The 27,720-nt window shown below is 41.5% G+C and overlaps 1 protein-coding gene across 5 annotated transcripts in view; it reads right to left on the reverse strand.

Moving 5' to 3' along the window:
• IDE (insulin degrading enzyme) overlaps positions 1 to 27,720 on the reverse strand; it is a 121,092-nt gene that overhangs the window by 74,410 nt on the left and 18,962 nt on the right. For all 5 annotated transcript variants that reach the window (XM_089690298.1, XM_089690296.1, XM_089690295.1 and 2 more), the window contains exons 3-6: positions 21,587 to 21,794; positions 14,038 to 14,207; positions 8,520 to 8,642; positions 1,489 to 1,601 (exon numbers count right to left, since the gene is read on the reverse strand). In XM_089690298.1, the coding sequence (XP_089546424.1) occupies positions 1,489 to 1,601; positions 8,520 to 8,642; positions 14,038 to 14,207; positions 21,587 to 21,794 (614 nt within the window). The remainder of the gene's footprint in view (positions 1 to 1,488; positions 1,602 to 8,519; positions 8,643 to 14,037; positions 14,208 to 21,586; positions 21,795 to 27,720) is intronic.

Here is a 27,720-nt window from a genome sequence, read left to right on the forward strand (position 1 = left end):
CAGTTCATGTGCCATCACACTGCCAGTCTGAAGACCCATGAAAAAAAATGAATGTATAGAAGCCTTATAGACCTTTAAAATGACAAAGGGCATAGGGTGCTTCAAGGGAGCAGTTACCAACCTGGAGTTGGGCTTTTGAGCATACAGTAAATATTGAAGTATAGATTAGAGTCTGAATGAAAAGGATGAAGTGCAAGTTAATGGTTCATTTCAGAGGGTTAGAAAGAGTATTAAAGTGGTTGTAAACCTCTGACATGAAATATGTACAAAATATATCCCATTGTACTTGACTCAAACCAGAGCACGAAGTGTGATTTGTCTCTGCTGATTTCTTCCTCTGCTATCAGCATGAGTCACTTCTGGCAGGTTTTCCCTGACACCAAGAGGTAAAAAGGTGACAGGGGAGGGAGCTCCAGCACACAGAAAGTGACTGACAGCCTCAGCTCTATTCCTGTGTGCAGGGGGGTGTATCCCTTCCCTCAAATCAGCTCTCAGAGCTGTAACATCAGCTACCTGTCCCCTACTTTCTGAAAGCTCAGACAAGCGGTATACATTCTGGGCTTCGAACAGCTGTAGAGAAGAGAAGATTGCAGATAAACAAGTACAGCTTACGTAGGAGGATTTATTTAATCCTCTAATACCTTAGGCCAGTCACCTCACTGGGTATATGCAAGTGTTTACAACCACTTTAAGGATCAGGCAGAGGGAAATTTAAGTGTTGGGGAAAACAGGTATTGAAGTGTTAAGTGAGAACTTTGGTTAGTGTTAGGGACAGGGAGGACAGCTGTATTTAAACTTGCTTAAAAGTGAAAACTTTCAAGGCCAAAAATTAATTTACTGGACTAGACAGATGTAGGTGTATGCCGTATTGGTTAAATTGCACACATGAAATATTAAGAACAAATTCTCCATAAGCAAACAGTAAGCATCGGCCATATTGCTTCAGCTGTCAAACTGGGAGCAGCAGCAGCTGTTTGTAGAGCCACTGCAACCCAACTGACATGAATAGGGCTGCCTGCATGAGGACGCATGGCAGGCAACTCAGCCTTCTCCTGGGTATGGGCAACTTGGCTCTCTCATGGGTGTACGGTGTAGTAAACCAATGTATATGCAGCCTTAATGATGTAACACGTTCCAGCTATTGACCTGCTGCTTTAAATTGAAGTGTAATGAGTCATTACTGTGAAGAACCTTTTTTTTTTTTTTTTTTTTTTTTTTTGCAACTAGTACATTTACATTACTTGCTTGATGAATAAAGATTTCCAGATTCCTCAATTAGCTTGCCATGTACAATTTATGTAATGAATACTAAAAAACTATAAGGGTAAGCTACACTGAGATTCAAATAGCCATAACCATTGGTTTGAGCTACAGAAAACAGTAGTATTTTTGTTTTTTTTTTCCCTTACAGTTTTCTGTACAGTCTGTTATATACTGAATTTTCCTTTCCATCTTTAACACCATGATATTAGTGCCGAGTTATCTTACCTTGAGGTATTGCTGTGTGAAGGGATTTTCAGGAAACTCTGGGACAGGAACATTTTTATTCTTTACCTCTGCAAACAGCTTTACCAGCAAATCTGTCAATTCATCCAGAGTTTCTATGATACAAAGATAAAAAGGGCTATATTTAATTTTTACAAGACTACCAATGAATATTTGCTCGACAGTAATGTGTAATGACCTTGTGAAGACAAAAGCCTGGTCGAGAAAAAAAAAAAAAAAAATGGGGAAGGAGTTTTGTAACAAATGATACTCTTGTTAAAGAGTAAATGTGCACAGGACAATAGCGTAAAGGTGATATAAAACCTAACAATGAACTTCTCCTTTTTGCCCCCTCTGGTCCACTAAATATACCACCAAAAGGGTTTTGTTATATCTTGATTTTTCCAGAAATCTTGTAAGCAGACAACTTCCTGGGCTCTCCATTTGTGCACAAGGAGAGGGTAGGGAGACAGGGGGTGGAGGAGATTAGAAGAGGTCGCTTCTTTGCAACCCATCAGAAATGAAGAGGCAGGGCTGACGTGCTTAGAAAATCAGAATGGTGTTGTCACTTTAAAGAGAAGGGTAGAAGTATACTATATCAAAAAGAAGAACATTATCTGCGCTTAGGTGCAAATCAATGGATATACAGTAACTAACACAAACAAAGCCTGTGATGCGAAGCCCAAATACAAGTGTGGGGGGAAAAAAAAAAAAAAAAAAAAAAGGATGGAGGGTGTAGAGCTACAGATTAAAACCTTGTTGTGTCCAATGATACGCAGCATATATATTTGTTAACAAAAAGCATCTCAAGCATAAAAACGACACATAAAAATTACAAGGTATTAACATTCTGTAATAAACCAATGTAAAAAAAAAAAAATATTCAGCATGCACTTACATATTCAAATATCACTTTTGACGAAACGCATTGGGTGGGGCTGACTGCAGTGACGTCATCACACACTGATGTAAGATTGGATGAGTGGAACGGATAAGAGGCAGCCCATAAGAAGACTGTAGATTATATAAGCTGCATAGCCTTTTTGGCTTTTAAAATTTTGTGTTTAATTTTATATTTAATTTTTAAATGTAGTTTTACACTAGGAAAGTGCTTCTGGCCTTTTCTCTCCGAGTGTCACGGAGGTTGTGTGTCCTGAGCTGTGGTGATCCATTGGCTGAGGGGTGGCCTCATTAACCCTACATTTGCGGTATGACCATTTCTAACATAGATGGTCACGATTATCTGGTAAGTAGCTGATCATTCTTGTTTTCCCCCTTGGGTGAAACTATTAGAGCACTTGGTCTGCTGTTTGGTGCGATTACTAGAAGATTTACTTCTCTACAGGATTTCCTTTTTTTTGCACATGCAAATTTGGATATTTTCTATTCTCTTAAGGACTTTTTCTCTTACTTTTACTTTGCAGATTGCTTATAGGAATAAAACATGGGGAAATGTGCATATATTCCAGAGATGAATGAAATATTGTGTGCGTGTGCGCATAAATAAAAATTATTTTTATTATTTAATTCACACAACAAATTATTTTTCTGTCCTATAAGTTATCTTTTTTTTCAAGTTTTTTTAAATACTTTTAAATACCGTGTTCTCTTGCTGCTTTGTGTCCTAACTCTGCAGGGCTCTTTGTTGGCATAACTGAGAAAAGGCCACACCCCCTCATCACAACTGTCCTCACCCAGACTTATACTGCAGAGGAAGTGTTGGGTTGAGATAGACCAGGTATGTTATATTATCAAGTGCACTAGGTCATATTCTGTTGCAGAGTCATATTTAACAGAAAAAAGGAGGCAAAAACAGTGGTTCATACGCTGTCAGACTAAAAATCAATTTCTGTGACTAACTGGGCTAGCTTTACCGCTGATGGTGCAAAATATCTTATATAAAGAAAAAAAAAAATACAACTTGTGAGTTGCACAAATATATCTAAGGAATTATCTATTTAGCTGCAGTTTCTCTTTAAACAATGAACAACATGAAACACTTTCACTTCAAAGGAATGTGTCCCAGCAACAAAAACGTGTACATAACACTCTATAAAAAGCCTATTGCTATTTGATATCAAATTTCTTTTGGAATTGTACCAGATGCTAATAGAACTAGCACAACTGCTGCTATGTGTAGAAGAGCCATCATCAGACCCATCATTGAGCTTCAACTTCAAAATATGTAGGGGGCGGAGTATCCTGATTGACATTATGCATCACATTACATCTATGCATGAATTTACATATACAATAAAAAACAAAAAAACCACACAACTTCAGAGTGCTGCTTCAAGAACCTTGCAGCTGCAAGCTGCATCCGCAGAAGACTTTTCATCCACCTGGTAGAACTTTGAAAAAGTAATAACAGAGGACCAGGTTGAAGCCTTAAACATGGTGTCAAAATACCCAGGAAACATCCACTGATCTGGCAGAAAGTACAGGAGATTTGTCCTTGAGAGTGTAAACTCTAGCAATCTGATTTGTAGACCACCTTGCGAAGGACAAGGAAGCAGGGTATCCCTTGCAAGGTCCCAAGGAAAGGACAAACAGGGAATCCATATGTCTGATAGAAGCTTAGAAGCTGTAGCTGTAAGGCAAAATCTAATGGCTCTGTCAAGGCAATAAGGAGATATTTGCTTTGGAGCAAGGCAATCAGATGGAAGACAGATACCACCTTGATAAGAAACGATGGTCTTGGGCGAAAGACAGCTTTATCTTTGGGAAGTATGAGGGAAAAGCTCCTTACAAGAGGGACACCAACTCAGAGACATGTCTGACAAACATGAAACCAAAGCAAACAAAAAGGCCACCCTGCAGGAAAGGCTGTCTAAGGGAATAACCATGGTGGGTCCAAAAAATGGTTTCTGCCTTGTTTGGGTACAGGCACAACTATGCCAAGACAAAAGATGGTTCAGGGCATTCTGCAAATCTGACTGTTCTTGAACAGAGTCTGGTTGATCCGAGTGAAAGTGGTGAGGGGTAGAGTTTTTGAACACGATTTTGTACCCCCTTGAAACCACTGACTAAACCCAGCTCAATCATTCTGTGACTGTAGCAAACTGTAGCAGATGTCCTCTGCCTCTTAGGAGTGAGGGTGTCCCTATTCCAGGAAGAGGTCTTCGAGGAAGAGTTGGTGGGTTGTGAGGCCCAAGTCTTATGCTGAAAGGAAGAACTGAACTTGGGATTAGACGTTGAAGCTTGGGTAGCACAATTAGGTGCTCTATGTTTTGCAGAGGTAGAGGCACCTGAGGAGGGGGGTTTGGAATCGCCCACTGTGGGAGTAAATCTTTCCCTAATTTGACATCTTTTATGAATTGGTTAAGTGCCTCCCAAAACAGATTGCTTGCTTAAATAGGCATGTATGTGCGAGAAATTTCCTTTACAGGAGGCTTCACCTGTCTAAGCTTTTTGCCACAAGATTCTGCACATAAGAATTGAGATTAGGGCCATTCTGGAAATTTTTCTCATGACGTTTTAGGGCATGCACACAAAATAGCAGAGAAGGTAATTGCTGTAGTTGCTCTGTTAAAGCACAATCCTGGAAAAACAGGGTCATTATGGTTGATCATTGCCCTAGTCCAGTTAGCTGCAGTTTGACATAATGAAATTGTAGCAAGCACTAGTTGCAGGGCTGGGCCTGCAAAATTAAAGTGAGCCGTTAAAGAAAGACTTTCCCCTTTTCAAAAAATTACAAATATACAAATCTTTGGCTAAGATCAAGTGTAGTATCTGTTCTTATCAGTGTCCAGTAGGGGTGCTCCACCATCATTCCTGCTTGCAGGGATGTTTGGTTGTATAGTACTCCTGCTGGTTAATACAGGGCAGAACAGAAACCGAGGTGCCCACAGGCAGGCAGTTGGGGCCATGGAGTAATTCCCCCCAGGAACGCCAGAGGGGCCCAGTTCCTCCTGGTTTGAACAGATCTACCTTGTCTGGACAGGGGCCGGGGAGGCAGAGAGTCCGCGGAACAGTGCCCTCTGAGTGGTCGCCTCAGGGGTGCTCTTAGTAGCACATGGGGGATGGGATCCCACGTGTGAAACTTGCACATGGTCACTGATCCAAATTACTTTTTCTGCACTGAGCCTTTTAGGGCTAGGCCTTTTAGCTAAGTCCAGGGCAATTTTTATGCTACAGGCCTCAGGGCCTAGCCAGTGCACAATTGCACGGCCACTTTTTTATTTTTATTTATTTAATTTTTTTCTCCCACGGTTTGTCACTTTTCACTTATGTGTGTGTTTTTTTTCTCACGGATGGTAGGGTGTGGATCCTCGGGCCTACCCTGAAGTCTAGGGGGAGGATGTGTGGCCTTCCCTTGGGGCTGGCTTAGGCTAGCCACAAGGAAAGGGGTCTGCCAGGCCTTTTGGCTAGCTGGACCACATAGGAACCTTAGTCCCCGTCAGAAGCTTCGTGCCCCGGGGGATCAGGGTAGAGGTCCTACCACTTCGGGGGATGGACCAAGCACACCCCTAAGTGCACTTTTTTGTGTTGGTTTTGCACTAGCACATTTTTTGTTCACTTACGGGTTTTCGTTTTTCGCACTTCCGCGGAAAAAAAAAAAAAAAAAAAAAAAAAAGGATTGCCAAGACCCTCAAAGTGAGCTGCAGCACGGTGGCCAAGACCATACAGCGGTTTAACAGGACAGGTTCCACTCAGAACAGGCCTTGCCATGGTCGACCAAAGAAGTTGAGTGCACATGCTCAACGTCATATCCAGAGGTTGTCTTTGGGAAATAGACATATGAGTGCTGTCAGCATTGCTGCAGAGGTTGAAGGGGTAGGGTGGTGGGGGGGGTCAGCCTGTCAGTGCTCAGACCATACGCCGCACACTGCATCAAATTGGTCTGCATGGCTGTCGTCCCAGAAGGAAGCCTCTTTTAAAGATGATGCACAAGAAAGCCCGCAAATAGTTTGCTGAAGACAAGCAGACTAAGGACATGGATTACTGGAATCATGTCCTGTGGTCTGATGAGACCAAGATAAACTGATTTGGTTCAGATGGTGTCAAGCATGTGTGGTGGCAACCAGGTGAGGAGTACAAAGACAAGTGTGTCTTGCCTACAGTCAAGCATGTTGGTGGGAATGTCGGTCTGGGGCTGCATGATTGCTGCCGGCACTGGGGAGCTACAGTTCATTGTAGCGAACCATCAATGCCAACATGTATTGTGACATACTGAAGCAGAGCATGATCCCCTCCCTTCAGAGACTGGACCGCAGGGCAGTACTCCAATATGATAACGACCCCAAAACACACCTCAAAGACGACCACTGCCTTGCTAAAGAAGCTAAGGGTAAAAGGTGATGGACTGGCCAATCTAAACCCTATTGAGCATCTGTGGGGCATCCTCAAATGGAAGGTGGAGGAGCGCAAGGTCTCCAAAGGCAACCTGTGAAGCTCTGGTGAACTACATGCCCAAGAGGGTTAAGGCAGTGCTGGAAAATAATGGTGGCTACACAAAATATTAACACTTTGGGCACAATTTGGACATTTTCATTTAGGGGTGTACTCACTTTTGCTGCAAGCAGTTTAGACATTAATGGTTGTGTGTTGAGTTATTTTGAGGGGACAGCAAATTTACATGTTATACAAGCTGTACACTCACTACTTTACATTGTAGCAAAGTGTCATTTCTTCAGTGTTGTCACATGAAAAGATATAATAAAATATTTACAAAAATGTGAGGGGTGTACTCACTTCTGTGAGATACTGTATATACTGCTAATGAGAAAAGGTATTTAGCAGTCTATAGTTACTAAAATTGCATTTCCATGTTCTCCGTGAGACCAGATATAGTGAATGCAGGGTCCTGGGTTTAGTAACACTTTAAATAGTGTTTTTGGTTTGTGGTGCTCAGATGCAGCATAGTTCCGCTTTAAAGGAATGTTAGGGTCGGAAACGTTTCCAGTCCTGTTCTTCCACTAATCTCAGGTTACCTCAGTGCACATGCACTTTTCTACTCTTTGATTACAACAAGGTATAAACAAATTCCCCCTACTAAATAAGCATTACTAATTATATGGTTGTACTTCCTATACATTTGATGCTACCTACATGGGCAAGTTCTCCTGTCTTGTTTTGAACTAGGTAACCCACAACAACCAATCAAATCTTTGGTAAAAAATATATGGTTGGTTTATCCTGCACCGAGTCCTATTCCTTACTTTGGAACAGAAGATACATTTTAAAAAACAAACTCATAGCAAGTAGAGTGTTCTTTCTTCTGATAGAAAAAAAAAAAAATTCCTAGCATTTTTCTTTTTACACTGCCAGCTGCAAATGGGCAATATACACATTCAGCCTCTGTAAGAGTCAAGATTAGATTGATGTACAAGAGTTACATCATTGGTGGAAGACACTGGCTCCAGAAAAAAAAAAAAGGAGAAGATAACAGGAGCATTGGAACACGCAAACCTTGCATCTCTGGAGGAGGGAAAACTCAAAAAGGTAAGTTTGCCAACAGGTGCAATTATGCATAGATGCACATTATTGTAAATGCCACCACACCCTGAGTACACTAATGTTCAACTTCGGGCTTTTCAGTTCACTAGATTATCAAATTAAGAAACAAAAACCCTATGCTTTTATCACATTACACAACAGATTCTCTCTCTATCCATTCAGTCATATCCGACCCTTGGCGATTGCGTAGTTCATCACTTGTGACTTTTTCCATGAATTATTTTACAGGGTAGGTTGCCAGGTCTTTCCCCAACCCCTACCATGCAGGAAATCCTGCATGGCCAGGGATGAAACTAGGGCAATTTAGACAGTAGCCAATTAACCTACCAGCATGTCTTTGGAGTGTGGGAGGAAACCGGAGTACCTGGAGGAAACCCACGCAAGCACAGGGAGAACATGCAAACTCCATGCAGGAGGCGCCATGGTTGGTAATTGAACCCATGACCCATTTACTGCACGGCAGACGTGCTAATTACTAAGCCACTGTGCCGCCCGTACACTACAGATTATATTGCAATAAATACAGACCTCATAGAAACCTGTAAAGCAAATATGTATAAAAAGGAATCTCTTACCTCTGCCTAGCACACAAATAGACATGAGGTTTGATGAATAATTAGTAGAGTGAAACTTTAACAGTTCTTCACGGACATCCATTCCATCCTGTGTAGGCCGTGCTTCAAGAGTGAGCTTATTGCCTGGAAAGAAAGAAGTTATTTAAACTAAAACTGTACTATTATTGGGGTGATTTGTTTTCATATTAAATGTTGTAACATTTACATAAAATTTTATTCTGGTTACCCAACCCTATGACCTCAGATTTCAGGTATGGTAAAAAGAACAAATTATGCATCACTAACCTTTCTCTGGCAGCACATCAAGTGTTTATACTCAGTAGCTATGCAAACCTGTGTACAATGTATAGTTAAAAAGCAGCAGACTTAAAGGATAACTATATACAGTATTTAATACAGCAGGGCATGACAAATTTGCTTTGAATTTAGGAGCCAGCTAAAAAAGTTAGGAGCCTTTTTCCATACGGCTCAGCGCCTATTCTCCAGATTTATTTGGAAAAGTAGCTTCCCTACGATGAGTTTGTCTAAATTGTGCCAGCCGAAGAGTAAGGGAGGGATGGGAGTGCCAGACCTTGAAACTTATCATAGAGCCGGTCTACTCACTAGAATGGTGGATTGGCACATACATGCACAGATGAAGGATTGGGTTGGACTGGAACAGGGGATTGCGGATGGAGTTTTGGTGTCCATACCTTGGTTGCCCGCATCAGCTACTGATAGACGTTTGGTGAAACACCCGCTCATTGGAGCAGTCTTGTTAGGTTTTAGAAAGGTCTGTAGGGCTGGGAAGGTTTCATCTACACAGTCTGATGACTCCTGTTGCAGACAATCTGGCCTTCCCCCCGGGCCTACAGCCTTCCTTTTGTAAGATTTGCATTGACACCTCCCTGACCAGAGCTGGAGATTTCTTTCAAAAAGGTAAATTTCATTCAAGAGTGGGTTTAGCCCATAAAGATTCTCCACCACCCTTTCAATGGTGGTCTTACTTACAGATTAGACATTTTCTGCTGGGTTCATTATATTTTGAGATGTGTGGTAAGACCCTTACTTTTTTTGAGACACTTTGCCTGTCCAGGGAACCACGGAGGCACTTGATCTCTTTGATATACCTTAATTTGCAGCAGGAAGGGTCGAACAATGTGGTCGGACTCCTTGACAAATGGGAGAAAGAATTGGATATAACCTTGATTCCAGAGCATAGAGAGCAGGCTCTTAAGACGATACACAATGGCACAGTGAATGTATCGGTGCAGGAACATAATTTTAAAATCCTTACACGTTGGTACAGAACTCCTCACCTCTTGCACAAGATTTACCAGACTATTCCCGATTTCTGTTGGAGATGTCAGCAAGCATTGGGCTCGATACTCCATATATGATGGGAATGTCCTGTACTGAGTATATTCTGGCAGAGAGTGCATGATATAATTGTTCAGGTCACCTCCTATCAATTGGACTTTAATCCTCTTCAGTACTTGCTTCTCTGTTCGCCTTCGTTGGGTCGGAGGTACCATGGATCACTAGCTATGCACTTGATAGTGGCGGCGAGGATGTGCATTCCCCGCTATTGGAAAAAGACCTAAGTGCCCTCTCTGAGGGAATGGTTCTTGAGGATTGACAAGACAGAGGAGATGGAGGAGTTGATCGCCACGGCTCATGATAGATACTTGTCGTACTATAAAACTTTGGCTTGCTGGATACACTATAAACTTTATGAGGATTACCGCAAAATTTTTGTGGGATGAATAAATTTATGTACCCCTTTGAAGTCAGGTTCTCCTGGAGATAGGCAGCATCTTTCTTACCATGATGGACGGCTTGAATGGTCTGGATGGAATTCCCCGGGGTGGAGTTGATCCCTACTCCTCCAATGGGGATGTGGGAAGTGGATAACTTCCCCTTTGGTCCTGTTCCCCCCCCCCCCTTTTTTTTGTTAATTTTTTCCCTCTCTCTTTTTCCCCTTCTCTCTCTCTTTTGTTATCTTTCTATTGTTAGTTTTCTGGTTCGTCTTTCTACTCCATACTTGTTTATTTTTTTGTAGTATAGCTTGATGATCACATTGATGAATGCTGTCTTCCCTCCGCACTAGTTTCATTATTGGATATTTTGTTGCTCTCCAGTCTTTTGATATATCAGTTTTTATTGGTGTGTCATGTTGTTAGTAAAACCAAGTGCCTCATGTAACACAAGTAACCTGACGAATTTTCCATAATTAAACCCCACAGGTTCAATGCTTTTGTATTGTTTATGTCGGGAATAGTTGGGAACATGCTGTTCAAACATTTTTTATGTTGAGCCCTTGACTATATGTTTTGTTCAATTAGATATGTCCAGATGGTGCTAGAATGCCTTATGAGGGAATGATTATTTCTATTCCAATATAGTTTGTTCTTGATGCAATTATCCTTGATTGTGTGTTTTTCTATTGTTAGTAGTATGCAAGTCTTATTTTCAATAATAAAAATTGATTATGGAAAAAAAAAAAAAAAAAGTTAGGAGCCAAACTTCAGTACCCTATATTTTCTTTAGGTGACACTTTAAGTCCTCATGCACACTGGACGTTTTGAGAACGCTGGTAACGTTAGCTGTGTAAAGCCATGTTAAAAACGTGAGTTTTTCCGTGTTTTTTTTAGCACTTTTGCATTAGCATTTAGCTGTGATTAGCTTCGGTTTCCCGCGTTTTCTTGGACGAAAAAAATATAAAATTTTTTTGGTCAAAAAAACTCCAAAAAAACCGCCAGTTTTCAGCTATAGAGCATTTTTACAGCGAAAAAAACTCCTCTAAAAGACCCACCAATCCTGGGGTTTTTTTGCAGCCAAAAAATGTTGATTACAGTCTATGTCTGCATGGACACATAGGATAACATGCTAGTGGGTTTACTAGCTGTAGAAAAAAACCCCCAAAAAAACGGCAAAAGCCAGAAACAGCAGCTGTAAAAACGTCAAGTGTGCATGAGGGCTAAAAGTCCCTATAAGTCATCAGTTTAGTATTAGGGAGGAGGTCTGGTGCTAGAGTTATTGCTCTCATTCCGGTGTGTGCGGTGATATGTAAAGTGTGCCGCAATCGATTTTTTTTAATGCACCTACGCATTAAAGCATGCATTTACGTTTGTACGTGCATATATGTGGAGGTGAGAGGGCATCAAATTTTTGTTTCAGATTTATGTGCTTGGGTGTAACTTGAATTTTTTCTAATTAAAAACTTAATTTTTTTGTTACTCACCATAAAATCCCTTTCTCCGAGTTCATTGATGGACATAGCCTCTTCTTTATCCATTACCAAATAACGTTTTATAACTTTACAGTAGTACAACAGTAGGCAGAAAAAAAATAAATAAATAACTTGGCACCTCCTATGGGCAGTCCTTTCTGAGCATAAAACCCTTCTCTGCTATAGGCCTCCAGTCCATCACTAGGAGAAGGAGTGTCAAAGGAGAAACTCCATAGAGGGGTGGGCGCTGAACTCAGAGAAAGGGATTTTATAGGAGTAACAAAAAAAATACATTGCAGGCACAATGTGGGGTGGCGGTACCTCTCCCTCTGGACACTGAACTGTGGGTGGTCCCTCCTTCTGCAAAAGGGGGGCGCACCAACTGGACCGCACCTGGTCCAAACGCCCCCCTGCTTCCAGGCACAGCGCAATTCTCGGACCACTCCTGGAAGGGCTTCTGAGAGTCTCCCCACCGGAGGAAACACAGTTACGGAGGCTGGAGTGGGGAGGCCGTACTTTTATTTTGGGTGGAGGCATTTCCTCAGGTGGGGAGGAGCTGATGTCTCTCAAGGTGCTGTCCTGAAAGACGGGGAAGGGAAAAATTGGTTTGGGGACTAGAGGCCAGTTCACACCAGAACGATCTACGAGAAAAGAGCGCTCGACATGCATTTCCCGCATTGCAGGCGATTGCATTGCCCTTGCGATTTGCATGTAGGTGCCAATGCATTGTTAACAGCATCCCAAACACATCGCAAATGCAGTGTGTTTGAAGGCACCAAATTGTATTCAAATGAATGGGATGCAAAAATCACACTACATGTTTCCCTCAGTGCTAACCTCTGCACCCCAATCTGACCCTGCCCACCTTTGGACCCCAGAACCCTTCTGCTCACCTTAGTACCCCAGAACCCTTCTGCTCACCTTAGTACCCCAGAACCCTTCTGCTCACCTTAGTACCCCAGAACCCTTCTGCTCACCTTAGTACCCCTGAACCCCCCTCTCTTCTTGCCTTCATATCCCTGAACCCACCTTTCTGCTCGCCTTCACACCCCAAAAACCCCTTCTCTGCTCGCCTTCACACCCCAAACCCCTTCTCTGCTCGCCTTCACACCCCAAACCCCTTCTCTGCTCGCCTTCACACCCCAAACCCCTTCTCTGCTCGCCTTCACACCCCAAACCCCTTCTCTGCTCGCCTTCACACCCCAAACCCCCTCTCTGTTCTCGTTCGCGTCCACACCCCCTTTTCTGCTCGCCTCCACAAACCCCTTCTCTGCTCGCCTCCACACCACAAACCCCTTCTCTGCTCGCCTCCACACCACAAACCCCCTCTCTGTTCGCGCTCACCTCCACACCCCCTTCTCTGCTCACCTCCACACCCCCTTCTCTGCTCACCTCCACACCCCCTTCTCTGCTCACCTCCACACCCCCTTCTCTGCTCACCTCCACACCCCCTTCTCTGCTCACCTCCACACCCCCTTCTCTGCTCACCTCCACACCCCCTCAGCTTATGCTCATCAGATGACGTTTTCACTGAAACTGTATATGCTGTCATAACCTCTGATACTGTGCATCGCGACACAGCAAATAAACTGGCAACTTCAGTCACAGAGGCACCTACTAAATGGGCTCCAACAATTTTCCCCCTTTGAAGCCCAGTAAGCTCTGACATGACTCCGTATTACTATCAGCGCACACAGTAAATGATGAAAGTGAGGCTTACCACTTATTAGCTAGGTGTCTCATCACACAGCGGAAGCAAAAGAATGTTACATCACTTCCACTTTCAACGCGAAACGTTATTTTAAAATCTGCAAATCATGCAGTGTTTCCAATTTTTTGTCTAACCCGTGTATGTAATATTTATTAATCAAACAAATATAATTTTTACCTATTTATTTTTATACATTGCCAGCATGCCTTTTCTAATATGTCCAGCTCCATATCAGTATTCTGACAGTGGGACTCCTCTCCGATCAGCTTTTGTCGAACCAGGAGGACAAACACAGATCAGAATTTGGCCAGTCCTTGCTGAACCGGCTGATTTCTGATCTGTTTGTACCCAGTTTTACTACCCTGGGGCAACTGTGAACTTTTACAACCCAGAACTTGAAAACCTTCCCTAAAAGTGATAAATATCTGTTGCGGTTTTAAAATTTGCCCCTTTTAATTACAACCCTCTTAAAAACAAAAGATATGTGTATATACCCCTAATGCACAGCCTTCTAGGTAACCAAACTAATGTATCCACAAGAAGCTGCAGGAGATTAGGAGGAGAAAACAGAGAGAGGCCATTAGGATACTACCAACCTGTTCCAAATTTACTGAATGGATGTTTGGGGTTCCCAGTGACTTTCTCCAGCTGAGCAAGCCTCCAGGCATCATTCATCAGGTTCTTCTCATGTTCAGAATCCACAGCATTTACTTCACGATCCTTACAGTTCTCATCAAACAAAGGAGCCTGGAAAAACTGGGAAAACCTGTAGAGTAGGAATATAGATGTCAATATAATAACTAAGATTACTGTATCTAGTCAGCATTGAATTCCTGCAGAACAGCCAACATGCAAAAATTCACCAATTTTACTAAGGTTCAGTGGCAGCAAATTCTAAGGATAAAAGGTCTCTCCAAATGTATCTACTGTATAGCTAAAGAAATGGTCTCTCTTTCTAAAAGGAATCTCTGGAAACAGAGAAAGATCTGTGAACATGGAAAGTGATGATCTGATATACTTTCACTGGAGGTTTCTCAAGCTTTAAAGTGTTACTAAACTCAGGACCCTGCATTCACTATATCCGGTCTTCCACAATACATGGAAATGCAATTATTTTAGTAAATATAAACTGCTAAATACCTTTTCCCATCAGTATATAGCAGTCTTGTGACTTCTATCAGTGTCCAGCAAAGCACCTGTTAAAGCTTGCAGGAGTTTTCATTCTCCTCTGACTATCCTGTGAGGCTGCATAACCCTTGACCCTCAGTACAGAGCTTTAAAGTCACTCTGCACATGCTCAGACAATCAGCAGATGGATTGGAGACAGTAGAAAAAGGGGAAGGTCAGAGAAGACCAGATCAAGCAGCCTTTTCACACAATGCAGAGGATTAACCTCTTAGGTTATACAGTGAGTTTAACAAGCATGCTTTACTGCATATACAGACTGATTTTACTTTTGTGGGTTTAGTAACATGTTAAGGGTCAGTTCACCTATTACTGATATTTATCATTTCTCAAGTGTTTTCATGGAGTACAATGGTGAGAACTCCTCACAGGAGATTCCAATTTTTCTTCCAGCAAAGGAGTCTCATGTCTCGAGCTGTAATAGTAAAATAGGGAATCTTTTAGCCGCAACAAAAATCAGTGAGACTATATATTTCTGCATTAATGGATAGGTTCACCTTTTTGGGCAGAATTTCACTTTCCATAATAAATAGAAGCGTTTTCTGGCCCAGCCATCCCTGTAATGTCTGGCCCAGCCATCCCAGTGTGCTTACCTCTCACTTACCTTATCCACAAGAGGTTTAAAATATTGTCAGTTTTTTTGAATTTTTAAAATGATTTTTAGATTCTATTACTTCCTGCAGATCATCTCCCAATATTCAGTTCCTGTAGGCCATCTCCCAGAAGCCTTCAATTCCTTTCTTGTTGCATCACAGAAGAGGGTGTGATAGGGTGTGTTCACCACTCTGGACCACACCTCCCTCATTACAATACTACCTTTTACCCACTTTCTATACAATCTGACTGTACAATCTCCTTTAGATCTCCCATCAGCTATGTAGTACAAGGGCCTGTCTGATTTGATGCAAATTGAACTGATTGTTCAGGTGTGTCCTATTCCACGGTTCTGGTAAATCTAAAAGGAAATTGTACAGAGATTGTACAATCATATTGCACAGTGTTTGGCCATCTTTATACAAGAACATGGGAGGGAGCGGACGAAGACACTCAGTTGTCAGGCCCTGTTCACATCTCCATGTAGTCAAAACACCCAAAACAAAAGCAAATGTGAGTTTTCGAGTGTTTTCACTCGTCATGCATTGCGCTGCCCTACACGCAACAATTGCCCCAGACAAACTACAGAAGTTTTTCTGGTGCAGAACATGGTGTGTTACCTCAGTTTTTTGTGCGTTCGCTACACATGGGGTGCTTTCAACATGTAATGACAACACAAACACGATGCACATTTGCAGCGTGTTTCTGAGACACACGGCAAAGTACGCATTTCCTTTCATTCGGAAACACACAGATGTGAATGGAGCCTCAATGTTCTTGTGTAAACACACCAATTTCACTTTCAGGCCCCATTCACATCTTGGAGTAGGGGGAGTGCATGTTTTTTGGCTCGTTTTTGCAGAGACACACATAATGGGCTGCGCTATACATATCAAAGTAGCTTATAAGACATTTTGGTGCGATGTGGGTTGTTTTTTACTGCGAGTTTTGCTGCATTTGTCACTCGTCTTTTCACTTGGCAAAATGTGCGCTTGTTTGTGTTTGGTGTGTTAATTAATGGCACCAAAAGCGCAACTAGTTAATTTTAGGTGGATAAAGGTGGCCATACACTATACAATCTGATTGTACAATCTCCTTTAGCATTACCAAAACTATACCATAGGAGTACACACAATCTAGCCAATCACTCTGTATCCAATTAGGCAGGTCCTTGTACTACATAGTTGATGGAAGATCTAAAGGAAATTGTACAACCCAACTGTATACTGTATGGTGAGCTGTACAGAACTAAGGACACACGTCTCCAGTTTTTAATCCTACAGCTCTATCCACATAGCCCATTATCTGATCGCTCAGGACACTCTGCTAAATTAACGATTTATGCAAGATGAAATTAACATAGGAAAAAAAAAAAAAAAACCTGATGCCTGCATATTTAGTGAGCTATCCTACAGCTGATGAAATCCTTCCTACATACCAGCAAGTGGTAAAGCTTTCTATGAAATTCAGAAATTCAGCAAGGGCTAATGCAAGGCCCTGTTCTCAAAATCAAAGAAAGCTTTTATTTTTCTACAACAGAGGTACATCAATGGTGCATTGGTACATAAGGGGAGCTGGAATTTAGAAGAAAAAAAAAAGTGAATTTAGCCTTTAAAGGAAAAATTATGCAGGGTGAAGGATACCCCCCCCCCTTTCATAATTGACTTTCCAAGCAGGTACAGCTTGGAAGTTGGACGCAGCTTCTGCATTCATTATGACCTGTCAGATATTAAACTTTACAATGCATAAGGTGTTATTTGATTATTTTAATCAAAATGTCAATATTATTATATGAAGTGAATACTTGCTTAAGTAATTTGGGTTTTATATTACTATATTCGATTTCATATACATATATATTTTATCTATATTAATTTTTTTTAAACAATTAAGATATATATTGGTATATCTTATGGATATTATGTTTTCAACATTATAACTAGATTTAAATCTATGCAGCCTTATATCTCCAGCCAAACCATTTAGTCTGATAACTGTTATAGTTTGCACCGGAGTTGTTGTGCAATAATTTTTACTGCAGTATAAAATTATTTTCATTTCAATTGTCTGGGGAATTCTATTTTAAAATATGCCCAAAGAAAAATTTCAGCTTTAAGTCAATGGTTTAGCTGGGTATATATGACAAAGTAGACAAAATAGTGGAACATTGACCTCGGATAGATTTAAAGCTTATTGGATTGCCCTGTGTATGGTATTCTAAATCAATTCATGCCAAGGCACACGTTGAGCTTTGAATATATCTGGTTGTAGAGAAATCATATGACAACAGCTATGCAAATTGACCACATGTTGCTTTGTTACTCAGATTTTCCTACACTGCATTTTTAGATAGTCCTAATTCACTAATATTTGAAAATAATCGCTGGTTGGAATCTCTAACCATTATTTTAAATTCGATCATTGTACTGTTATTTTGATTGCTTTATTATTTATCATCACCTACTAATAGTTCATTACCATTTTTCACTGATTTTTATTATAAATAAATATTTCTTTTGCACACTGTTGCTTTTTATTTCGTCTTCAAATTAATCCGAATTCTTTATTTGCACTAACAGTTGATTTGTTAAAATTAGTAGGGAGTCTCCTTAATTCCATTTTATGATTTCATAAATTATATACGGATTATTTTCTCAGAGGTAAAGTTCTAACAAGTCCTTAGATACCATATCCTGCACCCAAGCATCGAAATTGCAGGTTGTCCAAGTGTTCGCTTTCCAGAGTGGGGGACATCTGGTAAACTTTGTGGAGGCACACTTTCATAAAGTGGAAGGTTTGTCTAAATATTTTGTAGACCGAGTGCCAGACCTTATGGGTGGACTGGGAGCTAGTTTGTAGGGTTTTGACGAGGAGGTTGAGGAATGAGGAAATGAAAAGATGTTTCTTAACATTCTGAGATGGAGAAGACTGTTCCTCAGGTTTCTCCAACTAAGGAAGATGGGAGCTCTCACCACCAATAGCATCCTTGATGCTAGTCGGTCCAAAAGAGACACTGTCCCTCAAACGCCATGAAATCAAAAAACTTCTTGCACAGAGGTGTGACCAGCAGCTCAGCCAAGAGATTCCCATACATACATGAAGCACATGCAAGAGTTGAGATGGGAGGATTCCAGAAGACTGGCACAACTGAAACTTAAAGCTACAGCAATCTGCTCCAGGCAATCAATAAATCAAGGGATCAGCCACTGCAATGGTTTGATCAAGTGATTTTGACCAATCAGTCATGGTTTGACAGAAGTAAAATCACAGCCTGGATCTGGTAAAAACTAGGACCTGCCAGAGAGAACAGGGCTGCAGAAAGGGCTTCTAACCGCCTATAGGTTGGGTCTTTAAGACTGGTGCCTCTTCTACTAAAATAGTAAAGCACCTTGTTAAGGTGGCACACTACTGAAATCCACAGTGGGAAGACTACTTTGGCCCAAAAGTCTCACAAAAAATAGGAAATTAATATGCGCCTGGGATGTTCTATTCTCTGTAGAGAAAGAGTTGGAAACGCAGGTGCAAAGGGAAAGCCTTTGCGGCCTTAAAGAGTTTTAAAGGACCCAGACTGGAGACAGCACTGGCACTAATTTTGGAATAAATTACATAAAACGGACTAAGCTTATGAGTCAAGAACTGGAGCAACTCAGAATCATAGTTTCTGCGGTTGATGGCTCAGATTTCTCAAAAGAGGATGCAGGAGCAGGCCTGTGCTTTCTGCTATCAGTAAGCAAATGTCTGGGTGCTTTTGGCCATAAAGTCTAGTGTGACTATAATAACCCCAGCCAAAAGGGCAGAGCATGTGCACAGCATTGTACACAAGGAGGAAAACTATATATATATATATATATATATATATATATATATATATATATATATAAATAATATTGGTGCATTTTAATGTATATAATCATCTCGTGGTTTTTATGGTAAAGTGTTACTAAACCCACAACAGTAAACACAGTCTGTACATGCAATAAAGTATGCTTGTTATACTCACTATGGAACCTACAGGTGTTAATCCTCCACATTGTGTAAAAAGGTTGTTTTGTCCAGTCTTCTCTGATCCTCCCCTTCTTTTACCATCCTCAATCCATCTGCCATAGTACAGAGCAGAATTGACAAGTCTGCACATGCTCGGTTTGGTGTGTATGCTAGAGGTTTTTGGAAGGGTTCATGTGATCAGCACAAGGCCAATCATCGCTGTCTGGACAGAGGGTAAGGGGTCATGCAGCCCCATAGGACAATCAAGGGAGAATGAAAACTCCTCCTACAAGATTAACTAGTGCTCGACCGGACACAGCCACAAGCCTGCTATACACTGCTGATGAGAAAAGGTACTTACTAAAATAATTGCATTTCCATGTTTGGTGTACTGTGGAAGATCAGACGATCTAATGAATGCAGGGTCCTGGGTTTAATAACACTTTAAGTATCTTACGTCCCTTTCACACGGGCGGACCCCTCAGTGGGGGGGGGGGGGATCTCTCCACTGATCCCCACTGAGCATGCGGATGACAGGTCCGTGTCCGCTCCGATAATGCAAACTACACCGACACAGCCCGCTGTCCTCTATGGGCCAACTGCCAACCCATCCGATCGACAGAAGGGGAATGGATCCCCATCCATCTTTTTGGCAGATCAGATGTCAGCGGGTATAAATGGACAGATCCATTTACACAAGGCGCTCCATAGAGGTTCCAATCGGGTCCACCTGAAAAACAGGCAGGGCCAATTGGAATGTCCATGTGAAAGGGGCCTTAGGCACAAATTGTTGATCCAAATCAAGAACAAGGCTGGTCAAATGCACAACCCAGACAGCCAACACACCTCAAAAATAAGTGCCAGACAAATAGGGCAAAGACTGGGAGATACACTATATTGCCAAAAGTATTAGGACACCCTTTCAAATCATTGGATTCAAGAGTCCCTATCATCTCCATGGCCACAGGTGTATAAAATCAAGCACCTAGGCATGCAGGCTGCTTCTACAAACATTTGTGAAAAAATGGGTTGCTCTCAGGAGCTCAATGAATTCAAGCGTGGTATCATGATAGGTTGCCACCTGTGCAATAAGTCCATCCGTGAAATTTCCTTGCTACTAAATATTCCATGGTCAACCGTTAGTGGTATTATAACAAAGTGGAAGCAACTGAGAACAACGGCAACTCAGCCACGAAGTGGTAGGCCATGTGAAATGACAGAGCGGGGTCATCGCATGCTGAAGCACACAGTGCCTGCTGTCTGCAGAGTCAATAGCTAAAGACCTCCAAACTTCATGCGGCCTTCAGATTAGCATAACAGTGTGCAGAGAGCTTCATAGAATGGGTTTCCATGGCCGAGTAGCTTCATCCAAGCCTTACATCACAAAGTGCAATGCAAAGCGTCAGATGCAGTGGTGTAAAGCATGCTGCCACTGGAGTCTAAAGCATTGGAGACCTGTTCTCTGGAGTAACAAATCACGCCTCTCTAACTGGCAATCCGATGGATGTGTCTGGGTTTTGTGGTTGCCAGGAGAACTGTACTTGCCGGACTGAATTGTGTCAAGTATAAAGTTTGGTGAAGAGGGGATTATGATGTGGAGTTGTTTTTCAGGGGTTTGGTTTGACCTCCTTAGTTCCAGCGAAGGGAACTATTAAGGTGTCAACATAATTTTGGCCAATTTCATGCTGCCAACTTTGTGGGAACAGTTTGAGGATGGCCCCTTCCTGTTCCAACATGACTGCATGCCAGTGCACAAAGCAAGGTCCATAAAAACATGGATGAAAGAGTTTGGGGAGGAGGAACTTGACTGTCCTGCACAGAGCCCTGACCTCAACCCAATAGAACACCTCTGGGATGAATTGGAGCAGAGACTGCAAGCCAGGCCTTCTCATCCGACATCAGTGCCTGACCTCACAAATGCACTTCTGGTAGAATGGTCAAACATTCCCATAGACACTGCTAAACCTTGTGGACAGCCTTCCCAGAAAGAGTTGAAGCTGTTATAGCTGCAAAGGGTGAGACAACTCAATATTGAACCTATGGACTAAGACTGGGATGCCATTAAAGTTCATGTGCGTGTAAAGGCAGGTGTCCCAATACCTTTGGCAATATAATGTAATCTCCAGAAACCACAACTAGTTACAAAAATGCCTACTGCAGTCCTGCTGTCATGGACCTAGAGCTACTGCTGCAAAGTTCAGAGACCTTCTGTTTAAATTTTATTAGCAACTTTATCGTGACAAGTTCTGCTGAAGCCATTTTAAGCATGAGTGTTTTAATAAACTAGTTTATTAAATATAATATTTGTAGGTGAACAGGTAAAAGATTCATACGTTTACAGTAAATATAGCAATGGGTCAGCAAGAATTTGCATTCGCTTACCTGTCTAGGGCTCCCTCAAGATGCTCATGAGACACGTCAAAATAGTAGTTTGTATGTTCTCCACTAGTAAAGGCATTGGCACTCCCTGCATGCTCGCTGAGGAACTGGGTATACTCATTTTCTTTGGGGTACTTCTCTGTACCCAAGAAAAGCATATGTTCACAAAAGTGGGCAAGACCTGGGATGTTTTCAGGATCAGACAAGTATCCTATCGAAGAAAAATATATAACAGTATGGATGCGGTTTATTTTTACAGTTCAAAGTTTAACTCCAAACAAAAAGCTAAATACAGAGTTAAAACCAATTCACATTGGAATTGCTTGTATTTTCGTATGTCCAGTGCTGAGATTTACACAGCTGTGGATAAATTACATTTTACTACTGAATTTAAGCAGTACAGTCTGGTTAGTTTCCTGCCTCCAGCCAGTGACTGGGCAATGAAAGAACAGATGAGTTCATCTTCTGCTCAATTGTCATAATCAGCACATAAGCATACAGAACACCTGACCGATTCCTAGTGCTGCCCCTTCCTTTTTCAGCTCAAGTTCTACTTTACAATATGCTGGAATTAAGTCAAATTCAGGTACTTACCCTAGTGGCATTTAAAAATGGATCTGGATTTTAAAGCAAACCTGTGTCTATCGCCCTATAAAAATGGACACCAATTCCTGTGCCTCAGCACTGGTTAAAGAGGCTGCTCATCACAGAGACATGACAGTGGGGAGGACCAGGAAGAAGGAACAGAGGCCAAAGCCTATGGTATCTTTTACATGTCCGGGACCATGTCAGAGAGCCTTAGCTTTTAAAGCAGATGCAAGCAACCTCGGAACCCCAGCTGTGGTGAGATTACAGATACCATCATGCCGCCTCTATCTCTGGGAGTCATTCCGGGGTCTCCAGAGTCTTGAAAGGACTTATGGGACTTGTTTCCACAACAGCTGAAGTGCGGAGGTTGCCCACCCCTCTTTTAAGAGAATCAGACAAGACACAATGGGAAAACATCTGAAGGAGCCTCTGTCCAAGACAGTGGCAGTTACATAGGTTTGCAACAGTGACAGTCACTTAAACAAAACAGTGCTAGGCTTTATTTCCAAGTCATTCATTTATTTAAATGACTGGTTGGTTTAACCTCTGCTGCCTTCTGCCAGTGTGTGTGTTTACAACCACCTGCATTGGTATATTTCAGAAAGCCAACTGACAGTTTTGCATACATTTGCCTCCAATATAAAAGAACACCTGCTACAGATTTTTCTTTTGTCTTTAAAAACAGACATAAACCAAGAACCAGTGCGGACTTACATTATCTCACGCTATATCACACTATAGCAAATTACTTCACAGGACATTAGTCTATTAACCTGTCTTATGCATTTGCCTTTTTTCTTTTTGGTATATCAAACATTGACTTCTTGGGAAGGACCTACTTAGTCCATTCCTTTTCCCTCCTATCCTCAGCTCTTCCTCAATTCTCTCTTCTTTTTGTCTGCTCCCCTCAATTCCTACGTCTTTTTCTTTTCCTTTATGATCTTGTATTCTTTTCTTTCTATTTAACCCATATACATGATAATCACCATTCCTTCATTAAACTGGCTATCAGTGAACAAAATGCAACGTGTCTCTATCCTCATATTTCTGGTTATGTTCTACTATACTTTTACACACTTCTCTCCCACTTTATTAGCCTACAAAGCAGACTTCCATTTCTACCGTCCTCACAAACATTGCACGGACGCTTTTACAGCTGCTATTAATATTCCTTCATTACATCTCAGGGACCTTGATAATATCAGTATTTAAGTATGTGAATCTCTTATTACCTGCTTTGGTCAAATTGTTGGATTTATTGATAATATTGTTACGTTGCCATGATATACCTTCGGAAGTTATTGTTGGCTGATGTTGTGTATACAATAAAACCCAATAAAAATTCTTAAAAAAACAAAACACAAAAAAAACGGACATGCAAGATCAGTTCAGAGATATGTCTGTTCAACAGCACTACGTCTGGCTAGCAAAAGGGAGTAACATGTCAACTCTAAATAGTGTATGGAAATATCGAGGCTGCGCTACCCAATGACTGGGGGGGGGGGGGGAACCAGACCCCTATACAATGATGAACAAAAAAAATTGGACGATGATGAATGACTGAGATAGGTGCAAAATATATAAGTACAAAAACTCGTGATACAATAAGTAATAAATATAGAAATATGAATAAAGCAAACATGGGAGAATAAATCAAATGACACATGGAAACTAATGGTGATCCAATCTGTAAAGAAAAAAAATCCAACAACCACACACGTATGTATATGTACACACACACACACACACACACACACACACACACACACATATACATATACACACACACACCACTGAGGTATATCACGATGGTGGCTGCCGTCCATAGCGGAAATGACGTCACCACGCTTCCGTCCTACAGGTTACGTCACAAACCACGTGACTTCCTCAGGACTTGGTATGTACCAGGCATTTCTGCCCCCCTCTATTTCTATCATTTATTTTGTTATTCAACAAATTTTATATTAAACAAATTTTATTTATTTTATCATAATTTGTGTGTGTAAGAACATGTAGAGGACACAGACATTGCTATTTAATTTACTTCCCTATATTTATAACATTGAAAGTTTGTAATACTAGATAGGACTTGGTTCAACATATCTATTAGCATTATAACACTAGGGGGCAGACATTTTTCTAGATGTCCATGTTAGCCATTTAATATATAGATTCATTTTAGGATATACGAACTCAGTTTGAGGTTTGTATTAGTACCGTTTTAGGTGCATTGTTCCACGGATTCAAAATAGTATAGGGTTTAAGAAAGGACAATAGTATTGAATTTGGATTGGTAATCCAGCAAGCAAAATGGAGAATATGGCCGCAGGATGAGGGTGGGATGTTGTATAAATAGAGTCCAGTGGCGTCCGACGCCTACTGCCTAGTCGACTGAATGACGAAACAAGTCAGGCAGATGTGACGTCAGATGCAACCGGGAGTACTGCGGCGGCCATTTTGGAATTGGCTGAATTAGGCTGTTTGTACCTCAGATTCATGTAAGCGCAATTTTATTACTAAATTTATTTTCCTAATACTGCTGCACTATGGGAATGTATGTTTAATCTTTCATGATCACTATGAGCATATGAAGAATTGGGGAGGAGATTGAGCACGTGGATTATAGATTTTGGAAAAGCAATTCACAAGACATTCAGGGTAAGGTGCATGCCTGAAGGGGAAGGGATTGTGCACATTGGATTTGTTTCGCACACAGGTGGTTGATTGAGCATGGTCACGTGTATTTGTGGATGTTATTCACAGTAAAAAGGAGTGAAATGCACTTTTTCACCCCAAGAGGGTAAGAGTATTTAGGGGATAAGTGGTGTACACTATTAATATTGAATTGTGAAAAGGTGTACATGTAGCACATTTGCATAAGCAATACTACACTATATTAGTTTTTTTTCTTTGGAGATACTTAATTGGAAGATCAAAAAGGAGAGTGAGACATTCTATGGCACACAACACATTGGTCAAAGAGATTCTGGTGAAAAGACAGGAGGATTGGAGTACGAAGGTTGTGCGCTCTTGTTTATAAGACTTGTTTACCCAGGGGGGGTATTGGACTGTCGGCTGCACTTTTGTTTTATGTTGTATTCTGTGGCGCTCATTATTATTCCAAACACATATTACTGCCACTTTGTGCACACCTAGTGTTTTGTTTTTTGAGTGATCCATATTTATTATTGGTTTACAAAAAAAAAAAAAATATAATAATATATATAATTTTTTTTTTTTTTTTTTTTTTTTTTACACACATTGGATCAGGATTAGTTTTCATGTGTCATGTAATTTATCTCCCATCCTCATTCCATGTTCACTTCATTCATATTTCTATATTATTTATTGCTCACTTATTATATCACGAGTTTGTGTTTATATGTTTTGCACCTATCTCTGTCATTCATCGTCGTCCAATTTTTTTGGTTCATCATTGCATAGGGTGTAGCAATTGTGCACACAGAGATGGACGCGGTCATCCATCTTGCTAAGGATCCTCCATCTTGTATCTCTCCCCCTACAATTCCCCCCTCCCTCTCTGTTGAGTGACACGTGGTCCCTGTGCTCTAGGGTTCAGAAGTGCACAGGCAATCAGGCACAGCGGGACAGCTCATGTTTATAAATCCCAAATTAGCTGGTGCCCGGGTGTCTGTTAGCTTCTCAATCTGAGATATCGCAAAACCATAAATCAGTCCTTCACTGAGTTTCAAAGATATTACAGCTAGTTGTAAAACAGACTCACATTTAAAAACCCACTTTTCCATATAATTTTATATCCAGAACTGGGAAATAATTACATAAAAAGCAAAAGCATATATTCGGTTAGCTCAGTTTAATGCAAGTCGTCTGAAATCTTACACCCCCTAGTTGAAATCTACAGGAGAGCAGAAAACGATATCTCCTTAACCGTCCCAAGCAGATATGTCATATTTAAGATCTAGACCAGGGGTGGGCAAAAGTTTTTGACTTGAGGGCCGCAATGGGTTCATATATTGGACCCGGGGGCTGGACCAAGAGTAGATGAATGATGTGTATGTGTCATCCATAGTAAGTATAGTAATATTCCCCCATAGTAAGCATAGTAATTAATCCCCCATATAGTAATTCATCCCCCATATAGTAATTCATCCCCCATATAAAGTCCCCAAGTCCCCCCCCTGTGTCAATTCACTTACCTTTGCTCCGCACGTTCCTCTCGCTGTGTTCCCACGCCGTTCCGGTGTAGCATGAAAATCTGTCTCCTATGAAGATCTGTCCCCCTCGACGTATCTGCGCATGTGCCAGTTTCAGGCATTAGCAGCCGATCGGCGATCTCCGGCACATGCGCAGATACGTCGAGGGGGACAGATCCTCATACGAGACAGATTTTCATGCTACACCGGTCTTCAGGGCGGACTGTAAGAGGAGCCTAGCTCCCCTCACGTTCTCCGCGGGCCGGATTAAAAGGTCCGCCGGGCCATATACGGCCCGCAGTTTGCCCATTGCTGATCTAGACGTTCAGCAGATGATTCTGCTTATTACTCTACTAGTGGCTAGGCTGCTACATGCACCTAGGGTAGGTTATTGATCATGATATAAACTGCAAGGGATTTTAGTTCTAGCTTGGGTCTCCGCCTAAACACCCGTCCCCAAATGAGGAGATTGGTTCTTTGTTTTAAGGAGACACCCTGCTGAGTTCCTAGAAAAAGACTTATGCTGGGAGGAGTGGAAGTTGAAGAAATCTCCCTTTTAACATCGGAACCAACTTGGGAGATAACACCCCTTTTGCTCTGAAACTTGATCTGCTTAACCCAGGACTTTTGGCAAGTACTTTACCTCTCTAAACTTCTGTTATCTCTTTGCTGTGTGTGTGTGTGTGTGTGTTACATCTTTTTCTGTAAATATTTTTATTGCACCCTTTTGAGCTTTTAGTAATAAATCTTACTTTCTGAAAGTGTTGAACTGTTTCTAAAGCTCTTTAATGCAAAACTAAGAATCCCTGTCTCTGAAGAGTGCTACTGTGTGTTTAAACTTCTGCATACATCTGTCTGCGGTGACATTGTGTATGCAGACGCTTATTCCAACATCATAGTGTTATTGCTAATATTGGCGAATTTCCTCTTTCTCTGTACAAAAAGGAGGTGGTGGCAGTGTGAAGGGTTAATTGCGCATTAGCTGGAAAATCTTTGTCCAGGGTGCAGCTGAGCGTGGTATTGTTGCACACGTGACAGCACGGTTTTAGATTGGCTAGTCCTTCGTTCATGAGTTTGTCAGAAGGGCTGGGAGTCTGGCGCCGCGATCGACACAAAGGGGTCTGTTCCCCCCAATCATTGTGTATGGCAGCATCAATATTTCCATACACTTTTTTGACACTATTGGTATTACAGGCAGGTGGTAGCAGCCGCCCGGTTCTATTTAGGTATTGGCAGCGCAGGAGGATTATTTTACTGGTTTGTCAAATCTAAATAGTTTACCTTTTTCAATGGCTGGTATGAGGGGGGGATAGACTGCCTCTCTACATCTCTGGAACGTTTATAGACCTTCTATACAAGAGTGTCTCAGGTCTT

Source organism: Staurois parvus, unplaced genomic scaffold, assembly GCF_062004578.1.
Source record: "Staurois parvus isolate SC_StPar_1 unplaced genomic scaffold, SC_StPar_1.0 ptg000525l, whole genome shotgun sequence".
NCBI lineage: Eukaryota > Metazoa > Chordata > Amphibia > Anura > Ranidae > Staurois > Staurois parvus.